At 34.9% G+C, this 20,212-nt stretch overlaps 2 protein-coding genes across 7 annotated transcripts in view; one reads left to right on the plus strand and one right to left on the minus strand.

The window, feature by feature from the left end:
- Positions 1–15,724, plus strand: part of LOC125036346 (tubulin-specific chaperone C-like) — a 17,148-nt gene extending 1,424 nt beyond the window's left edge. For 3 of the 6 annotated variants that reach the window (XM_047628905.1, XM_047628908.1, XM_047628907.1), the window contains exons 2-6: positions 3,591–3,734; positions 4,316–4,360; positions 5,199–5,357; positions 9,210–9,319; positions 13,531–15,724. In XM_047628905.1, the coding sequence (XP_047484861.1) occupies positions 13,842–14,855 (1,014 nt within the window). In that variant the 5' untranslated portion in view covers positions 3,591–3,734; positions 4,316–4,360; positions 5,199–5,357; positions 9,210–9,319; positions 13,531–13,841 and the 3' untranslated portion in view covers positions 14,856–15,724. The remainder of the gene's footprint in view (positions 1–3,590; positions 3,735–4,315; positions 4,361–5,198; positions 5,358–9,209; positions 9,320–13,530) is intronic. The other 3 variants (XM_047628906.1, XM_047628909.1, XM_047628911.1) reach the window with 3 other exon arrangements.
- Positions 15,329–20,212, minus strand: LOC125036345 (fatty-acid amide hydrolase 2-B-like). The gene is made up of 11 exons (XM_047628904.1): positions 20,057–20,212; positions 19,732–19,828; positions 19,154–19,240; positions 18,502–18,632; positions 17,792–17,903; positions 17,387–17,541; positions 17,022–17,165; positions 16,677–16,781; positions 16,286–16,504; positions 15,818–16,000; positions 15,329–15,526 (listed from the first exon to the last, which is right to left on the minus strand). Exons 1-11 carry the CDS (start codon positions 20,189–20,191, stop codon positions 15,428–15,430), a joined length of 1,467 nt encoding a protein of 488 aa, XP_047484860.1. The 5' UTR covers positions 20,192–20,212; the 3' UTR covers positions 15,329–15,427.

Below are 20,212 nucleotides of genomic sequence, written 5' to 3' on the forward strand. Positions count from 1 at the left end.
TTTCACGTATGCAATTACGGTATACAATTCGGCGGTTAAATCCAGGATTATTTTTTGCCTGATTGACGGACAATACAAATGAATCAAACCATGTTTTGGCACAATCAACTTTTTAATATGAAAATGCGTTTCGAAAGTTTCCAGATGACCGTTTCAAATTCATACACAAGCTTCATTAATAGTTCCTCAAATAACAACGGTATTTTGATTGACTGCGATAATAAATACAAAGCAAAGAAACAAAAAAAAGCGCTACTGACAGTTACGTGTCGCGCACGGAGACCGTGCCGCAACGGCACACGCAGTCTCCGTGAATTTTATTCTCAAACAAAAAACTTACACATTTTTGTAACACACCTTGCAAACTTTAGTGATGATTGTCGTCAAATATGGTAACCGTTCAATACTTATACTGGTCTTAAAATGTAAGATGGAATTTATTGACCTTTGCCTGAGCCGAAAATACTTCGGAGGCCGTGGCGAGGCTTCAGGCCTCGCAGCCAAGCCTTATTGCTCGTCCCGCGGAATTATGAAAGCTTTAGCCTGATTTCGTCGCGCGCGGCCACGACACCCACTGCGGTCGGTTGCAATAGCCAAATCGTAAATAATTTGTATTAATAATGCATGTATTATTATCCTATTAAAAGTATGCATTTTTATTACATTAATTGGCTTATTACTTGAAATGTACTTCGTGCAATAACTATGTAGATTTCGCCGGTTCTCGTTAAACGTTACTTAAATTTTACTAACCTTATATCGTCCCGTCTCCGTTATTAAGCTTTACAATAACACGTCCTCGGCGTAGCAATATTTCCAGTTATACGTGTATTTCCAGTTATACGTGTATTTCGCAATTTGTAAACATTTCTGCCGGCTTCTATATTTTTTTTTTTTTTCACACCTACACTTCCTTGGCCACCGGACAGATACACACTGAACGTTTTCAATGGGCGAGGGCAGGGCTTTCCGAAAAACTGTTTTTGATTGGTCAGAAAACTCTGACGTCATTGCCTGAAGTTTTCATTGGCTAGAATTTCTCAGTCTGTAACACCGCATAATCGCTAAGTTGTCAATAATTGGTCGTTATACATGGTGTCCTTGTTTATCTGTTTCACACATTATTAATTTATTATCGCTATTTCAGAAGAAATTTGTCTTTAGGTGCGCGAAAAAATGGTATTTGTTTTGTATTACGTTTTTGTTTGGACTATATGCATACAAGCAATCAGGTAAGTGTGAACTCTTACCGGATTTCACTCGCTCTCTGAAGATGAAAGGTCTAGAGGGACTGGGGCAGGCGAGTCGATCTTTCTCTCTTTTCCGCCTTGCGGCGGATACAGCTCTGCCGCTTGTAGAAAGAAGGAATGGATCAGAGATGTTTGATTTGATTTTATAAATAAATAGCGGGCCAGGTATTGGTTGATGTAAGCGGCCCTAATACCTGGCCGCTTGACCCATTCCTTTAGGTCCCTCCATAACCTTTCTACGTTTTGTGTGTGTATTTGTGGGTCGTCTGGGTCTACAAAATTCTCAGAATGATTAATACTCAGATGTTTGTAACCATGATGTTGTAGGTTCCGGTAAGCAGCCCATCCATCACTGTATATCACACTGTCTGGTTTGATATATTTCTTAATAAGGGGTATGAGCGTGTCTGCACTGCGGTCAGTGCCAACTAATGGCACAACGAATTTCTTTTTACTTACACGCTCAATACCCCCAAAGACCCACACCTGGCTCAACTGTCTGCCCCTATTATACTTACGGCGCACGAGCAGCGTCTCGTCGATCTCAACTATTACACCAGCACCTCCTATTGAATTTTGATTTTGTAACCAATATTCGGTTACTTCAGAACAAAAACTCCTCCAATCTACGCTAGTTGGCTTAGAAATGCCAATACATTTAATAATTTGTGCGTGATCCCAATGTTTTTGTAGCCAATGATTCACAAATAAAATTACTTTAAAAGGTTCGAGATGTGTCCCCTGCAGAAACGTGCCATTGTAATCGCTGGTCGAGAAAACGCAACTTTTACGCCGTTTTGTCTTTGCTATTTTTTTCCATCTGCCACAATACCACATATGTCGATCTTCACGATATTTGCAAGGTAAATCGCAATGCGGGCAACTTACCGCTCTTGGCAAAACACCGTGTGCCCTCAGGAACTCTATAGCGTTATCATTTTTTTCAAAATAATCAGATATAACTCTATAATAATGTGGGTCACAACCTACACACCTGAGATCCATTTTGAGCAGAGATTGGTATATTTGCTCTCCTTGCCCACTATACATACGTGTGGCGCAAATGATGGCATGTGATTGGTTTATAGCATTTCCTGTAATGCTATTGGCTCTCGTGACAAATGTCACGCGCATGTGGTATATAATAAAAGTTTCAAAAGGTTTCGTGCGCTGTTCATGCGGTAACGTTGTTGATTTTGAAAATCGCGCGCAATTCTTCAGTTCCCTCTTGCCCGTAATATGGACCAGACACATCGATTTGCGCAGAGTAAGAAATGTCATAATTACTGTAAATACTCGATTTTATGATGGTATTACTCGTGTATTGTCAGACATTTTAATGTAGAAAGAAAATCACCTTCATGTAAGTTTATGCGGAATTTTTCTAGTTACGAAATGAAAGTATTACAATAAATGAACCAAAATAAAACGGTATCATTGTTTTGTTTACATAAAGTAGGAAAGGATATCGGATGGCGATTTTTAAAATATTGAGATAGTTTTTCATTCGGGGCTCTGTGACACTTGCGTGTCCAATAACTTCGTTATTTCTGATTTGCGACGGAAGTTCATAGAAGATAAGTTTCTTAGATTTATTTGCTCTATCACATGCATATATTTTTTTCCGGTTTAAAGACGGCTAGTCAGAACTTTACCTATACCAACATTACCAATATTTTCATTATATAATTTGCAATAAAAAATAACAAGAGATTCATACATATTACAGCATTGATAATTGAAAGAAAAAAGAATAATTGCATGATTGGTTGGCTCTGTGAAGCTAAAATAGTTACCCAGTTTTTAGACAAACGTGTAATATAGATAAGCAAAACTTGGAAATGATGAATCTAGTTTTCAGTCAGTCTTGTGCATCCCCAGTGATGTCCGTTGATTTTTCTCTTTAATTCATGAGGGATTTCTAACCCACTGCTACTGGCAAAAGGTGTTTTTTTTTTCAATATCTCTACACATAGATGGCTACAGAAATGTTAAGCTACCAAGGAGTCAATTAGTAGACCACATGACCTCATCTGATTCACCTTTCCTTGAGTTGTTGGGAGAATTTTTTTTTTTTTTTTTACTAATGCATCTCATAATCAAGAAAAAGAGTAAACAGGTGAGATAGTTAGTACTTGTTATTGGTTCCTTCATGACCTAGAACTTACAGAGCCACAAATAAAGTTTTGGGAAATGATTTGTTAGGTGAAATACAGAACAAGCTTATTCTTTTACAGGATGTCATAGAATGATATCTGTACTCTAAAGTTTGTAGCAATGAAGTATTGCTATTTGGTTAACTGTTTTTTTATGCATAATTGCCAATGAATTTGTCTCTAGTTTCAGGAAATTTTATGATGAGAAAACAGCCCAAAAGTCAATTATTAAACTTGGTCAAGAAAGGAGCTACTGCTATTTTCATTGCTGAAGTAGGGGCATTTGGAGCGAGTTACTTTATTTACCATCGTATGAATACAGATAGAGGTAAGTTTGATTTTGCACATGCATCCTCACATGCTTACATACACACACATGCAGACCTGCACATACATGAGTAGACACGCATACGTGTATGCACATTCATACTTACAGCCACATGCACCCCCCCCCCCCACACACACACACACACAAGTAGTACATGTAATATTTAAATATACAGTGAGTAGGAGGGAAAAGGGGGTGTTTACTGCTGTTTTGCATTTAATTTTTAAGTTCATTAATTAAATTTTTAAAGATTTTGAATATTAGTATAAACAAATTAGTAAGTGAAGGGATACATGAAAGTACAAGTTAATCCTGTGTATGTGGAGGATCTTGTAATATCAAGAGAACAACAGTGTCTTTTATTATTATTATTATTATTATTATTATTATTATTATTATTATTATTATTATTATTATTATTATTATTAAGCAATTGAGTTTACTTTGGAGAGACTAAATTTGCTGTTATGTAGTTTTGGTAGTCTATGATAACTTATTAGAAATGAATTAAAAAGTTTGATATATGAATCATAGTGAAAATCTAAATATCATATCTCTAAGAATTATATTTCTTCTTTCAGATTTTAGATATTATATGAAGAATAATTACAACTTCGCACTTGAATGTAAGTAGTAGACTCTTCGTTACATATTTTTTTGCTACAAAACTTTAGTAAATTTTTCTTTATTTACCCATGTGATCTGGATTACATGATCATCATATCATGAAGAAATTTGTCTTGAAGGCCATGAATATCCCTTCATGGGAATATTTTGGAGATGGGCCAGGGTGACACATTTCGGCTAAAGGGTAGGGTGACAGGAAAGACTCACCACGAGGGTACTGACCTCTTGGAGGGTTATTAGACTCATTTGGTGTGTAGGAAGGGATTTTTGCATTGTTACATTAATAAACAAGTGTGGGATGTACTGTCCATGAGCCATGATTTTAAGAGTGCCAGCTCCATGGAGGACACTATTCAGGATTCTATTCCAGTCTATTATCATCTGTATGAAGGAATTCAAATGACAAATATGGACATTGAAAAATGTCAAAAAAAAGTTTAAAATGCTTATGCAAACAGAGCAAACATTGCAAATGAGAAGCATGGAGTCTTGTCACTACACTCGAGTGTTCATGTGTGCCTGGCATACAAGCCCCATTAGATTAGTTGATCAAATATGCCTAATGCTTGTATTTAGGGCTATGTGATGGCAGTGAAGCATCTGGATCCATTTGGGTTAAGAAATAGATGTACTAATAAATTGCATGAGTTTGCTTTTATAATCAAAGGACCTCATGATATGTAGAATAAATTTCTCATCAGGCACTTAAGAAGTAACATTAACATGTTTCTTGGGGAAGTTTTTAAGCTAATGAGGTTATAGATATTTCCTGTGGCAGAAACTTTGGATATTGCCGTGATTTAAGCAGATGAGAATGGTAATCTGTTGTTTTTCCAGCTTTCTACACACTTGGGGAGTACATGAACAAGAGTGACCAGACACGAAAGATTGACAATATTATTTGGAGTCACCAGTACCCCGCCGTTTCGGAGAGGCAAGACGACCTTACTGGCAAGAAGTAAGAGAGGGACTTACAAAGCATTGAAGCTGCACAAGGTAAGAATTATGGCATATAACAAACTGTATTGACTATGTCTGGGTAAGAATTCAAATCAAACTTTGTAATTTTTCATATTGCTTTTTTAGCCATTTTGTATACATACATGTGTATATATATTTATATATTGTAAATATATATATATATATATATATATATATATATATATATATTGTAAGTGTATATATGTATATAATTTAAATGTATACATGTACATATTGTAAATATATATATATATATATATATATATATTTGTAAGTATATGTATATGTATATTTTTTATGTATATATGTATATATATTGTATGTATATATATATATATATATATATATATATATATGTATTGTATGTATATATTGTGTATATTTATGCATATATGTATATGTATATTTATGTATATATAAATATATATGGATCTATATACATATGTATTTATATATATACATATAAATGTATAGATACATGTATGTATATTTATTGTGTACAAATACATATATATATATATTTATATGTATATATTTATATATATATATATATATATATATATATATATATATATATATATATATATAAATGTGTGTATATATGTTGTGTATACATACATACTTATATATTGTGTACATATACAAGTATATAAATATAAATGTGTTTGTGTGTATACATGCATATATGTATATACAAATATTTATATGTATAAATATATATATTGTGTATACATTTGTATACATACATATGTTTATATGTAGATATATATATTTATATATACATTCATACTTTAGTCTTTTTGTATATTTATATATATATATATTTATATATATTTATTTATACACATACACATTTATATATATGTGTGTATATATATATTTATATATATATATATATATATATATATATATTATGTGTGTGTGTGTGTGTATGTATGTATGTATGTATCTGTATGATGTTCCACCAAAATATGTATACTCTTCATCAATAAAAGAGTAGTTTAGACTGAGTTTTGGTTATAAATGCAGACTTGTTTTTAACTATTACTGTTATGCATTAACTCGAATTGCCAGGCCTCAGGATTCACAGTTAAAGTGGAACAGTTTGTGCTTCACTGTCATTTATGTAAACAGAATTATGAAGTTTTGAAATAGGAAAAAAAAATTGCCTTTTGTTATCTCTAAAGAATCTGTTTAGGCACACTTGGCACTGTTTAGGAGGCAGGACAAATTGTTCTAGTATTCCCACATGATGGCATAATGTTTTTGAGTCCTATAATGTAGATTCTAAAAATAAAACTTTTTTTTTTTTTTTTTTTTGAAAGTTGAAGTAGAGTAGATAGATATGATTTTTTGTGCACTGATGTGTCAGGTTGTAAAAGGGCATGTCTGTCAGGGTTAGAGGAAAACTTGTGAAAGATGGTTATAGACTAAGTTGAGATAAATGAGGTAAGTAATGTTAAGACTTCATTATATTGTGTATGTGATAACCAGTACCAAGTCAGCAATTTTTCACACCATTTAATTTTCTGCTTATTTCTCTCTGAATTAAAATGAACACAGCTAAATGTATGAACAGATTCACATCTTTGCTTGCCTATTTTGCACTTGATCCTTTGATCAAGTGCAAACAAGATGTGTCCCAAATAGAAACTACTGTTTCATTGCCTTCATCAATTCCTTGAAGCCAGTCATGTTAATACTGCAGCTCTTTTGTTTTTGACAGTTATTGCGCAATACACAATGCTCAGTTCTAATAAATATCTCTCAGTACAGAATTGCATGAAAGGTATTACTTCTTCAGCTTTGTACCCTAAACTTTACTCACTAACATCACAAAAAGAGTAAAAAAGAAAAAAGAAAAATCATTCTCAATGACTAATAAACCAAGTACACTCAACCCTTTGCTATGAGGCCCTTGGCTATTGCAAATCACCGCTATCACACACACCTGAAAAGTTAACACCCTTATGCTAATATAATGTAGGCTGTGCATTTGGCATTATCCCAAGTGCAATTATAGACTTGTTAGCCCATGATTGGTTGATGTTCAAGTTATTACTATTGAACAAGGAGTACAAGTTAGTGACAGGACTGGAAGGTTTGAGCGTTATGGGCAGCAGATTACTATTTGTTGTAATGTGAATGATGGCTGATAGACAGAAAGGAAAGATTTGACTCTCATGCCTCTGTGGATAATCTTGAGGATGAAAGTTGTTAGAAGGGAGGTGCAACTAGCAACCCCTTTGGTGGCCATTAGATGAACCTGTTAACCTCTTTCATTCAACCTAAAATTTATTTTGTTAGTTTATGTTCTTGGTAGATTCAGCATTTTGTTGATTTGCACTCTAAATTGGCATATATTTTATTATTTTATACTCTCCATTATTGTAATATTACTAAAGGTGAGAACCAGCAAGAAGTGTTCTCATTTAGTCTTAAGTTCCACTACCATTTCCACTATAGCTTGTAGAATCAATTAGGTGTCATAGCAGAGGGTAAGGTGTAAGCAGTAATGAATATGATAATTTCCAGTGACCAATAAACCATGTAAACATTAACCATATGTTAAAGATGATGAGGATCCTTTGAACTACTATGAAAATGAGATTACTTATATTTCGTTTAACAATTAAGCCTGTGGTGTACCTACTGAGAGTTATAGTGTTGAGGTATTATGTCATAGTTTCTTCTATAAACCATCTTCCTTGGGAGATAAAAGTTTTAACTCACTGTTGCCAGGATGGCATGTATGTGGAGGCCATTTGACAAAACAAAACAACAATGAACGTTACACGTTCCCAGCAGCATTGTTTAAGTTGATTCACCAGGGAGTAAATAAATAACAATGGTCTTTTCAAGGACCAGAAATGAATTCTATTGCCTTTATCACTCACATCACATACAACTACAGTTTTCATATTTGTATTCTATTACACTTCAGGGCATTAAAATTAATGATGTCTCCTTCCTCTTAGTAGTTTAGATACTTGTAAAGAGTATAGACTGGTGTCAATATTTTAATGTGGGCGAATGTAGGCATTTAGTGTTACCATAATTTGCAATAGGTTTTGGTGAAAATTTAGCTTGATGACTTTCCTTAGAAGTATTATATTTTATTTTATTTATTTATTTATTTATTTATTTATTTATTTATTTATTTATTTATTTATTTATTTATTTATTTATTTATTATTATTTTTTAGAATGTTGAATGGTATTGGTGAAGCATTTATGCATTTTTATATTTTTTTTCTAATTTCAATAGCATATATACAAAGACATACTCTGTAGAAGTTAAGGCTATTTTTAGACATATTTTTAAAATTCTTTATATGGTGTCCTAGTAGAATGAATATACAGATTTATCTGAATAGAAGTATACTTATATTTAAGTCATCTTTCAACATATATAGGAAAACTGTACATGCACAGTGCACATGGTATTTACACATTCTATGCATGTGCAGTATGCTCACATCAAAATTTTTACACTCAAACTGGTATTCATGTTGAACACCAGTTTTTTTTTTTTTTTTGCAATGTTTCACCTTTTCTCTGTCCTGTTGATAGATGGGAAGACACTTGTAGTAGAATAAATGCACTCTGTTGTCATATTCAAGCAGCAATATAATTCTGTACAATTTATTGTCAGTTGAATATTTATGTTAATAAAGACAACTGAATAAAGAGAAGCTTAGAAAAGTCAAAGATAGATATTTATAAGCATTGTTGACTAAAAGAAAGATTGTGTAAATTTTTGTTCCTTTCTTTGTCCAAAATTATTATTACCAGGAAAAAAAAGAAAACAAAAAAATAAATTCACAAGAGATGATTTTAAATATGCTGTCTTGGGTACGATTGCAGAACTGGTAACCATGGCAACAACGAAGGTTTTGATCTACCTTAGTGGATTCACCATGGCGGGGTATTTTCTCATGAAGCTTGTTGAACGTGACCCTGAGGCACTGCGCAAGGTCAGGTTATTTAGCTGTTATTATTATTTTAATTTTTAGGATGCTGCCCACAGTTTTGGTGTTGTAGATATTATAGATTTAATTGCAAGCCCAATTTGAATTACTGTGCATGTCTTCTTTTTTTTTTTTTTCTTACTAACTGTGATTTTCCTTTTTCCATATTGGTAAGTGTAAATGTCAAAGGTTGTATTTTACTTGCTTGCAAGAATTAGTATGCAAGTGACATATCTTTTTAATACTGAGTGTAAACCTGAATTTAAATATTATTGTGTGTTTCTAAGAAGTACTTTTATTAATACTTTTCTTATTCAAAACTTAGAATCACATTATTCTTACAAACAAGTGATTTATTTTTACTGTGTCATAGTGGGCCAAAAATAATATTTACGAAAGTGCATATACATAGTTGGCACAATTACAGACTTGGGCCTCTGTTTTAGTTATTATAAATACAGTGAATCTTGACCATCCAAAAGTTTATTGCCAATTATGATAACCCAAGTAGAATGTATATGAAGTGACTGTTTTCTGTTGTTCCAATTTGTTAACTAAATCCGTTGGGCATGGTATGTACGTACATGTCATGCTCACTGTGATTTTACTTTGTTTTTACATATAGATGGCTACTCTTTTACTAAGTCACCAATGAGCCAATTAAGAGTACTGCCTGTCTCTCCCTTTTCCTTCATTATCTTATATTGCTGTTACTAAAGTCTATAACATTATAGTAATTATAATGTCTATATTAATAACGACACCATTGATATTCATAGCATTAGTAAAAAAAAAAAATAAAGTTTTTTTCCACCACTTCAAGGAAAGGTGAAACAGGTACAGTCCCAAGGTATACCAATCCTTTGTAGCTAAGCACTAGGAGAGCCATCTAAGTGCAGAGACATTTCACAAAAAAAAAAAAAAAAAAAAAAAAAGCACAGCATTTTCCCAGCGGCATTGAATTAAATGCGGCCAATGCATTTGTGATAGGTACTTGGTATCACCAAGACTGAATTTTAAAGTTGGAGGAACTTGTATATTTGTATCATCATCATCATCATCATCACCAACCAAGAGGGTCCCTTATGGCGAGTCTCCAGGCAGGCCCTTTGCCCATCTCTAACTCCTCACGACAGATCTGGTCGAGCTGCCCAAGCCATGGCCTCCTAGGTTGTCCCACAGGCCTCTTCCACCCAGGATCGTCTTGCAGAGACAATATGATGGGCAGGGTCATCCACAGGGAAACAAGCTAGGGGCCCATATAGCCTGAGCTGGCGATCCTGGATTAACAAGTCCCATGCCAGTCTCATGGTGTAGCCATTGGTTGAACACATGGTTCCTGGCAACTGAACCCCATGATCCGGCAAAGATACTTGTTACAAAAGGCATCAACATTCAACTGAATGGGTTTTCCTAGGCCCCCTAAGTCCTGAATCTTGGTCTTGGTCCAGGAAACCTCTAGGCCCAAAGGCTTCACCTCATTGCTAAATGCATCAAGAGCCGCCACCAGTGATTCCAGACTCAGATAGGATAGCTACATCATCGGCAAAGTCAAGGTCTAAGACCTTGATATTGCCCAGTCTTGCTCCACACTGACTTTGGATAGTAGCTTTGCCCATTATCTTGGTCATGCAGTTGTTGAAAAGTGTTGGTGCAAGGACACAGCCCTAACTCACCTCTGAATTAATGGTATACTGAGCAGTGTTCACAAACCCCAACATGATCTGAGCTAATCTGTCCATCCACTGAGTGGACTGCTGTCATCTGTGAGGAGGGCTTAGTTCAGTTTTCTCAGGGCTTGATTGGCAGGGCAAAGTTCATTTACCAAGAAATGGCCTTCAACCTCCTCAGCAAGATTCCTGATGAACTGTTCCTTTTCCATTCTCAGCAGTGTCTAAGCCCTCTCACCAAAGAGCAGTGCAAGTCCTGATTGCCATTCAGCTGAGCCATGCTATACGCTTCAGTGGTCTTCATTGTCTCCAGAGAGATGAAATTCTGCCTTGCCCTCGGTGTATGACTTTGGTCTCCAGCACTGCTTTGAGTGTTTCGTGCTTGAAGGAGGCTGTTCTTGCTGCTGGGATCAGCTATAGGGCCGACAGACATCTCATGGCCAACTCGATCACAGCCAGATACTGCATTGAAGTCACCCAGAACAATGCTAATGTCTTGCTGGGGGCAATTGTCTGCCATGGATGTGAGTTTGTCATAGAACGCTTCTTTCACATTGAGTTTCCAACATCAGTAGGAGTGTACACAGCAGTAAGAGGCCAGAAGCCAAAAGCATGCTTCAGTCTCTGTGCCATAATATGCTAGTCAACCAGTGTTACCTCAACTACCGAGGGTTTAAGTTGGCTGGAGATGGCCATGGCTACTCCCTGGAGGTGATGACTATTGCCATGGCCTGACCAGTAGTAGGTGTACCCACCAATTTTGATTGTGCCACTACCAGATCTTCTCACTTCAGAGAGGGTACCACTTCAACTCCCAACTACTCCAATTCCCTCAATAGCAGAGGTAACCGCTTATCCTTCTGCAAGGACTGGATGTTCCAAGCGCCTACCCCGAGGTTAAACCTTGGGCATTCGCTTTGGGTGGATGCCACCTCTACCACCCCCGCCGATGCTGCCCCAAATAAAAGGGGTCATCAGGATGTGGGGCCCAACATCCACCTGTGAGGTTCACTTGGGCTTTGCCCCACAGGCCTCCCTCATACTGGGTTGGCACCTTCTAGGGTGCAGGCAGGACAAGTAACTCTTGCTCCCATCCTGTGCTCTAACATTTACCCTTCCAATGGGACCAACAGCCTGCCTCGCTTGCTGGGTGGGATTGACAGCTCCCCCCTGCATATCCTTTTATTATAGATGCTGCCGGTGAGTTATCTTGGGGGAGGAGGGCTGGCAAGGCCCAGCTCCCCCGAGCTGACAATTAAGCCCAGGATGGCTGAGGGACAGGAGTTGGTACGGACCCAGGGCCTGTCCACATGCTGGTGGGCCATATACATAAGACATACACATATACATACACATATACATACACATATACATATAAACATGTGTATATATACAAATGTGTATATATATACATACATATATGTACATGTATAAATGTGTGTATATATATGTAAGATATATACATACACATGTATATATATATATATATATATATATATACATACATGTATTTATGTATGTACATGTATTTATGTATGTACATGTATTTATGTACGTACATGTATTTATGTACGTACATGTATTTATGTACGTACATGTACTTATGTACGTACATGTACTTATGTACGTACATGTACTTATGTACGTACATGTACTTATGTACGTACATGTACTTATGTACGTACATGTACTTATGTACGTACATGTACTTATGTACGTACATGTACTTATGTACGTACATGTACTTATGTACGTACATGTACTTATGTACGTACATGTATACATGTACGTATGTACGTACATGTATACATGTACGTATGTACGTACTTGTATACATGTACGTATGTACGTACTTGTATACATGTACGTATGTACGTACTTGTATACATGTACGTATGTACGTACTTGTATACATGTACGTATGTACGTACTTGTATACATGTACGTATGTACGTACTTGTATACATGTACGTATGTACGTACATGTATACATGTACGTATGTACGTACATGTATATACAAATACATAAGTCAATATATAGATGTATGTATAGGTATGCATATATACGTACATGTGTATATATGTATTTATGTGTATGTGTAAGTATATATGTATCTGTATATATACATGTATGTATATACAGACATTCATATATATACATATACATACGTCTATATCTACATACACAAACATATATACATACATTATACACACACACAAACGTGTACCTATACACAGGTACTTCATGTTATAGTTCAGATGTTTTAGAAGATGTTATGGTTTTGTAAGAAGTAGATTAGAATCTAACTTAAAAAGTGGATGGTGTGGAGTGTTGAATAATAACACAATTCTAAAGAAATGCAAAAATCCCCCCCCCCCCCCTTTTTTTTTTCTTCTTTTTTTTCTTGTTTATAGTTTTAACTTTTATCATCTTTCTTCACTGATTTTAGTATTATTTATGTCACTCTGTGTTTGGGAATCATTTAATTGGGCTTATCCTTCAGTCGGAATATTAAACTTTACTTCATTGTATTTTCTCAATATCAGGAGTTACCAGAGAGATACCAGGAAGACTATCACAACGCTGCTAAACAACGCACTGCACAGTTTATGACTGTACTCAAGAATGTAGCAGAGGGTGACGACCCAGCCACAGCTTCCAGAAAACTTCGTGAACAGCTAGAAAAAGAAGCCCAGAAGAATCTGCCTGTACCTACAAAGTCTTCTTGAGTTTATTATGTGTAGTTAATTTATGTAATGTATATATTTTTGGGATAAAACAAGAGTATTATAGTAGCTGCTTGGAGTAGTGGTTTTAAGGCATTTTAGGGGATACAAGAATATTCAAACTTAGCACCATGAATGCATCGGTGGATTCTGACACCCAGGCCCAGATCCTGGAAAGAATGAAAAAGAGAACAGAGGAAATAGCACAGCGGGCAGAAGTGCGGCGGCAGGAGAAGCAAGGCCAAGCTGCTATGTCAGAAAATGCTGACTATTTCCAGGAAACCTTCCAGAACATGAAGGATGACATTGAGAGGAAAATTGATGATGCAGGAAACATAAAGAAGGCTCAGTTGCTAGATTATTTTGACGAGTTGGTGAAGGATGTGCAGCAGATGCAGGAGTTCTTGAATGAATCATCCATGTTTTTGGCTTCCTTCCAGGTCAAGAAGGCTCAGGAGCATATTAAGACCTTAAATAATCTAGTTCATGCCAAGATTGATGAACTGCAACCAAAGAAGAAATTTGGCTTTGGTAAGAAAAAGACAGGTGGAGAGAAGAGCACAAAGGCCAAGGAGTTAAAGAAAGATGACGGTGTGGATGGATGTTCCAAGGAGAAAAATACTTTGGATGAAATCATAGAAAAACAATTCTTTGGTTTTAAAGACCAGTCAAACCAAACTCTGATGAAATCAGCGGAGGAGCTTGACAACCGACAGCTGAACATCCATAACCTTGATAACTGTAAGGTTATAGCCTTAGGAAATCCAAGTACCCTGCAAGTAGCCTCACTCAGAAATTGCACAGTCATTGTTGGCCCAACATCAAGGTCTGCCTTCATCAAGGATTGTATTAACTGTAAATTCATGATAGCCTGCCAGCAGCTGCGTATCCATGATACAAAAAATACCCAGTTCTACCTCCATGTCACTGGTGCAGCAATCATAGAAAATTGCCACAACATCCAGTTTGCACCCTACACTATCAACTACCCAGAGTTGAAAGAGCATTACTGCAAGAGTGGCCTGGATTTGAAAACCAATTACTGGGACAAGATTGATGATTTCCATTGGCTCAATGAAAATGAAAAGTCTCCAAATTGGTCAGTCATCCCAGAAAAAGAAAGAATTGACAACTGGCTAAAGTGAAAGTGTCACAAGATACAGATATTTACATGATTCCGAGCCTCAGGATATTTCTAAGTATGTAAATAATTTAATAAATCATAGCTAAAAAAATTATATATATATTGTGCTTTACAATTCTACTAAAAGAATTGCAGGATGAAAATTATGCTCAGCATATTTAAAACATGGAATAATAGCAAGGCTGTTCTAACAAAAAGCAGTTAATGCAAACATAAGTCACACTATAATCACCAAAAACTTAAAAACCTGTTCCTTCAGCCACAAACAATTTTCTGCACAAGATGTTTGTGTGTGCGCGAGAGAGAGAGAGCGGTTTTATAACTCTCTCGGCACTGAGTTGTTTTTAATCAATAAAGCTTACAGATCCCCATTATAGCAATAATATATATTTCTGTACTTTACTTGAAAGCAAGACAATAATAAACTACATTTGGAATTTTTTTTCTTCTTCTTCGTGGTATAACAGAAACTGGTGTTTTTTAAAGATTTATTTAGGTTTTTGTAAATGCAAGTCAAAATTAGTGATTGTTCAAATTTAATAAATGCTGAGTTCAAAACAAGGACAAAATTGTTTATAAAATCTTCGAAGGGCAGATCCATCCACCAAAGGCCTTTTCCAAGTCTGCAGCTACAGCTATGGTCACATGGTCTTGGTAGAGTCCTCCCACCACCTGAGGAGGACAAAGATGATACTGGTGAATTAAACAAATGTATTTTTTCTTTTCTTTTCTTTCTTTTTTACTGCCTAATATCTGCATTGGGAGTTCAGGAAAAATGAAGTTAAGAGCTTCATTCACCATCATGAAATTGATAACACCATAAATGTTTCTTGAAGGAAATACAGGACTGACCATCATTTGACTGATGATGATAAAAAAAAAAAAAATACTGAATGCAGAAAGGAAGCCCTATAATGTTATATTGATACTTTGTATACTAATGTAAGGAAAAGAAAAACTGACCTGTATACCAAGTGGAAGACCGTTTGGAGCAAGTCCCAGAGGTACCTGAGTAACAGGGAATCCTAGTGCATTGAAAATTGCAGTGTAGGTGAAGTTCAAGGGTCGGAAGAGTGGTTCGTTGTGATAAGGTGCTAGAGTTGGATGGCTTGGATACAGCAGCACTCCATTATCCCCCAATAGACGCTTTAATGTAATAGAAAATGTTGATAAAGATGTATTGATTCACCTCATGACTGAAAAAATATACATGTTTTCACACTGATGCTTAGGTGGTTTTCATTTCTCCTGTTTTCGAGTATTTAAATGAACGTTGATATAGAATGTCTAAGGTAGAGCATTCTTTTTTTTCTTTTTCTTTTTTTAATAAAATATATATATTTATTAAGTAATACATCTACATTCTTTCTTATGGTAAAAAGAGCTTTCACAAAAAAAGACACACAAAATATTTGAAACTGAAAATACAACCTGCACTCGCATCTGGAGTCTCTTCCACATGGTCTCCCCTTGAAGCTGTGCAGGAACTCTCTGAGTGTCTTCTTTTCCTTGAAGCACTTTCTTCTGGTCTCTTAAAAATTTCACCTCACCTGCAAATTTCTCCATTGCTGCTTGGGCTAGCAGAGGTATGGTGTGGTGTGCACGACATAGAATGAGTCTGGTTATCTCAGTCCAAACATTAATTTCTCCCTATAGTCAAAGGGAGTAATAAATAAAACAATTGTCTCCTACATCATGAAAATCTGTCAACAGCAAATTTAAAAAAAAAAAAAAAAAAGATTGCATAAAAATAATATATAAGTAAAGAACACTATTTTATTTCACTTTATTTTGCAATGAATTGTTCAAAGACTTTCCTTACCTTGTTATCAGCCATTTGTTGAAAAATGGGAGTTCCTTCCTTGTACTCCTCTCTTAGTTTTTCTTGCCATATCTGATAAGACTTTTTCATTCCTGGGATTATCACCTGGGCAATATGATCAGAATGGAGAAGTCCATTTCAATGATGTTATGAGAGAATTATGGAAGTCAAATGTATAAGAACTTTTTTGTAACAAGCACACTTTACTATTTTTTATATTTATTATTATTATTACTGTATTATTATTTTTTTTTTTTTTACTTTTTACAAATTGTAAAATGATCAACTATTCATTAAGGCAATCTGTAAACACCAGGAAACAACTAGCACCATGTTATGACCAACCTTTCGAACTGTGATATCATATGTATGTCGGAAATGATGAGCTACAGCTCTCTGAGCAGCAACTAGGCTGGAACTCATATTGGAAGTCAAGATGCCATCACAATCATTTTCCATGGTAAAGATCTGAAGCGTCCCAGGATCAACCTGTTGAATAATTAATTTGTTAATTTCATGTTGCTGTAATGCAAGTTAAACTCTAAACTTTTGACTCTGCAAAATCAGTGATCCTCTTGTTATGATGTAGCAAATGTAGTAATTAGAAATAGGCTTATCATACCATGCTATTTTAAACAAAAGTGCTATTATGTACAATATACATGTACTATGTTCTATAACAGAACAGGTCTCAATAATATTAAACCTACACGCTTATCAAGAGAAAGCTTGTCAGCTTTATCACCAACTAACACAGCAAGAATTGGTGCAAGATCCTTAGCATGTCTTGTAATGGGTCCTGCACTTTGCATTTCACTCCACGCAATATCCAGGTGAATGTTACACCCTTTTACTGATGTGACACCTACCGAAATAAAAAGAAAATAAATAAAAAGTTAACATTACAAAATGATGTAAATAATAAACATCCATCTATTGCTTTACTGTATTTTGTCTCGGTCTATTTTTCTTTTGATTTCTGTCTGTTTAGCTGGACTCTTATTTAAAACTAACTTATAACATTACAAGTTGAAGTCCACCTACATAAAAATAAAAAGTAATTTAACATAAACCATAATATTATACTCTATATTTAAATAAGCAACTGACTTTACCACTGGAAGGTTTGTGACCAAAAAGTCCACAAAAGTATGCTGGAATGCGGATGGACCCTCCTGTGTCTGTACCCAGGCTGATAGGTGTCCCACAAGCACACATTAAGGCAGCCTAATAAAAAAGAGGTTTTAAGCAGTCAATACATATACTTGAATACATAAATATTTTTGGAAATTATAATAAATTGTTGTAGTACAGATATAATGATAGACAGACTATATTGTTTCTTAAAGTTATAAAATTGTGATATATCTAAATCAGTTAAGTCAAAAAATATAACTTTGAAAACAGTAAGTTATATCACACTGCACATGGCTGCACAAGAAACTGGTTAATTAGTCAAACTGTTTAGAAAGACAAAAAAGGGCCATATATTTGTATCAACTAATCCCTCCCTCTCAATTCATTCACTATCTATTTCTTACTCTCACTCTGACTAGTATACTTTCACATTTTCTCATTTTCTCCTCTTTCTCTCTCTCTCACACTCTTTCTCTTTCCTTCTCCTCACTCTCTTTCTCTCTCTTACTCTATTTCTTTCTGTCTCTTAGACTCACTTTCTCTCTCTCTCACTCTCACAATCACTTTCTCTCACACTCTCACTTACACTCTCTCCCTCTCTCTCTTGTGGGTGTGGGGATGCATGTGTGCCTGTGTAAATTCTATATAAAAACAAAGAAACAACTAAATCAAATACATGAGTAAATACCTCACCACCAGAAGATCCCCCTGGGGTACGTCTGGTGTCGTACGGATTATTTGTTCGTCCGTATACATGGTTATCACTTTCCCACCACATTCCAAGTTCTGATACATTAGTATTTCCCACCAGTATGGCACCTGATAACATGAGCAAAACTTAGTAGATAGAAAAAGAAACCCTGGTGAAAAAAGGCTGAAAGAATTATACAAAATTATATGAAGTCAGGCTAGAGCAGGTGTGATGTATACTGGGATGATGGAAGAGCTTGATAAAACAAAATTAATCCTTCATTACCATACATAAGATATTTAAACTGACTCTCAGTGGTGTTAAGGACAGGAGACCCAAACCTGGGAATATCTATCATTGTCATCACAATACTACTACTATATATATATACTATAACTCCTTTAATGATAACTGCTTGGTTATCATAACACAATAATTTACTGCATCTTGTTATAGTTTGTCTGGAAGAAGCTTACACTTTTTTTATTTCAATTAAAAAAAAAAAAAAAAGAGTTCCTTTTACTACTACATTAATTTGAGTATCAAAACAGAACAACTTAATGCAACATCTTGTAGTCTATCTGGATTAAGCTTGCACTTGTATCTTTTACTTTCACATAAAAACTTCCTTTCACAATACATTTCTTACCAGCTCTCTTCATTTTCCTCACAATATCTGCATCAGTTGGAGCTCTAATACTGTTCCGAACTACCAGTCCTCCTGAATTTGGTAGTCCTAAATGATGAAGAAAGAAATTTGATGCAAGATTAAAATAATTACATATATGTACAACATTCTCTCTCTCTCTCTCTCTCTCTCTCTCTCTCTCTCTCTCTCTCTCTCTCTCTCTCTCTCTCTCTCTCTCTCTCTCTCTCTCTCTCTCTCTCTCTCTCTCTCTCTCTCTCTCTCTCTCTCTATCTATCCATAGTATCAACACAAAAGAACATTTTACCATTCATACATTATATATATATATATATATATATATATATATATATATATATAATGTTTCTATTTTCTAAATTATTCACATGTTTTTTCTCAATGCATAATTTTTAAAAGTCCAATGACCTCTAATGGCAAGTATAATTACAATTTAAAAAATAATTTAAAATCTTATATTTTATATTTGTAATATATATATATATATATATATATATATATATATATATATATATATATATATATGACTTTACCAAATGATTAACATCAAGTACAGCCATTACCTGCTGCTGCAACTGTTTCCTTGACAGTAAAGGGTACTCCTAAAAATGGCTGATTTTCTTTGAGATATTCCTTAGTAAGGCTTCCATCCTTAAAACCCTAAAAGAAATAAATGGAAAGCCTATAAGAACACTTTAATAACATGAAATAAGTATCTCTGGAGTCAAACTATTAGAAATGAATAAGCACTTAAGTTTGTAAAACTTATCTAAGCATCAAGACATTTATCTCAAAACTGCAACAGTAAATAAAATTTCAAATTAATCTGTATATTTTCCATATCACTTACATTTTAAAAATTCAAAGAAACCAAACCTTCGCACTCACCTGACTTAGTCGTTCATCAACTCTCTTTGCTTCCAGAAGAGCAGATTGGAAATTTTCTTGGGCTACAGCATTTAACAAAGGATTAACGTCACTGATTCTGGTAACGTAGGCTTTCACAACCTCCACACTGTTCATCTGTAATTTTGGATTTAAATA

Source organism: Penaeus chinensis, chromosome 21 (genome assembly GCF_019202785.1).
Source record: "Penaeus chinensis breed Huanghai No. 1 chromosome 21, ASM1920278v2, whole genome shotgun sequence".
Taxonomy (NCBI): Eukaryota; Metazoa; Arthropoda; class Malacostraca; order Decapoda; family Penaeidae; genus Penaeus; species Penaeus chinensis.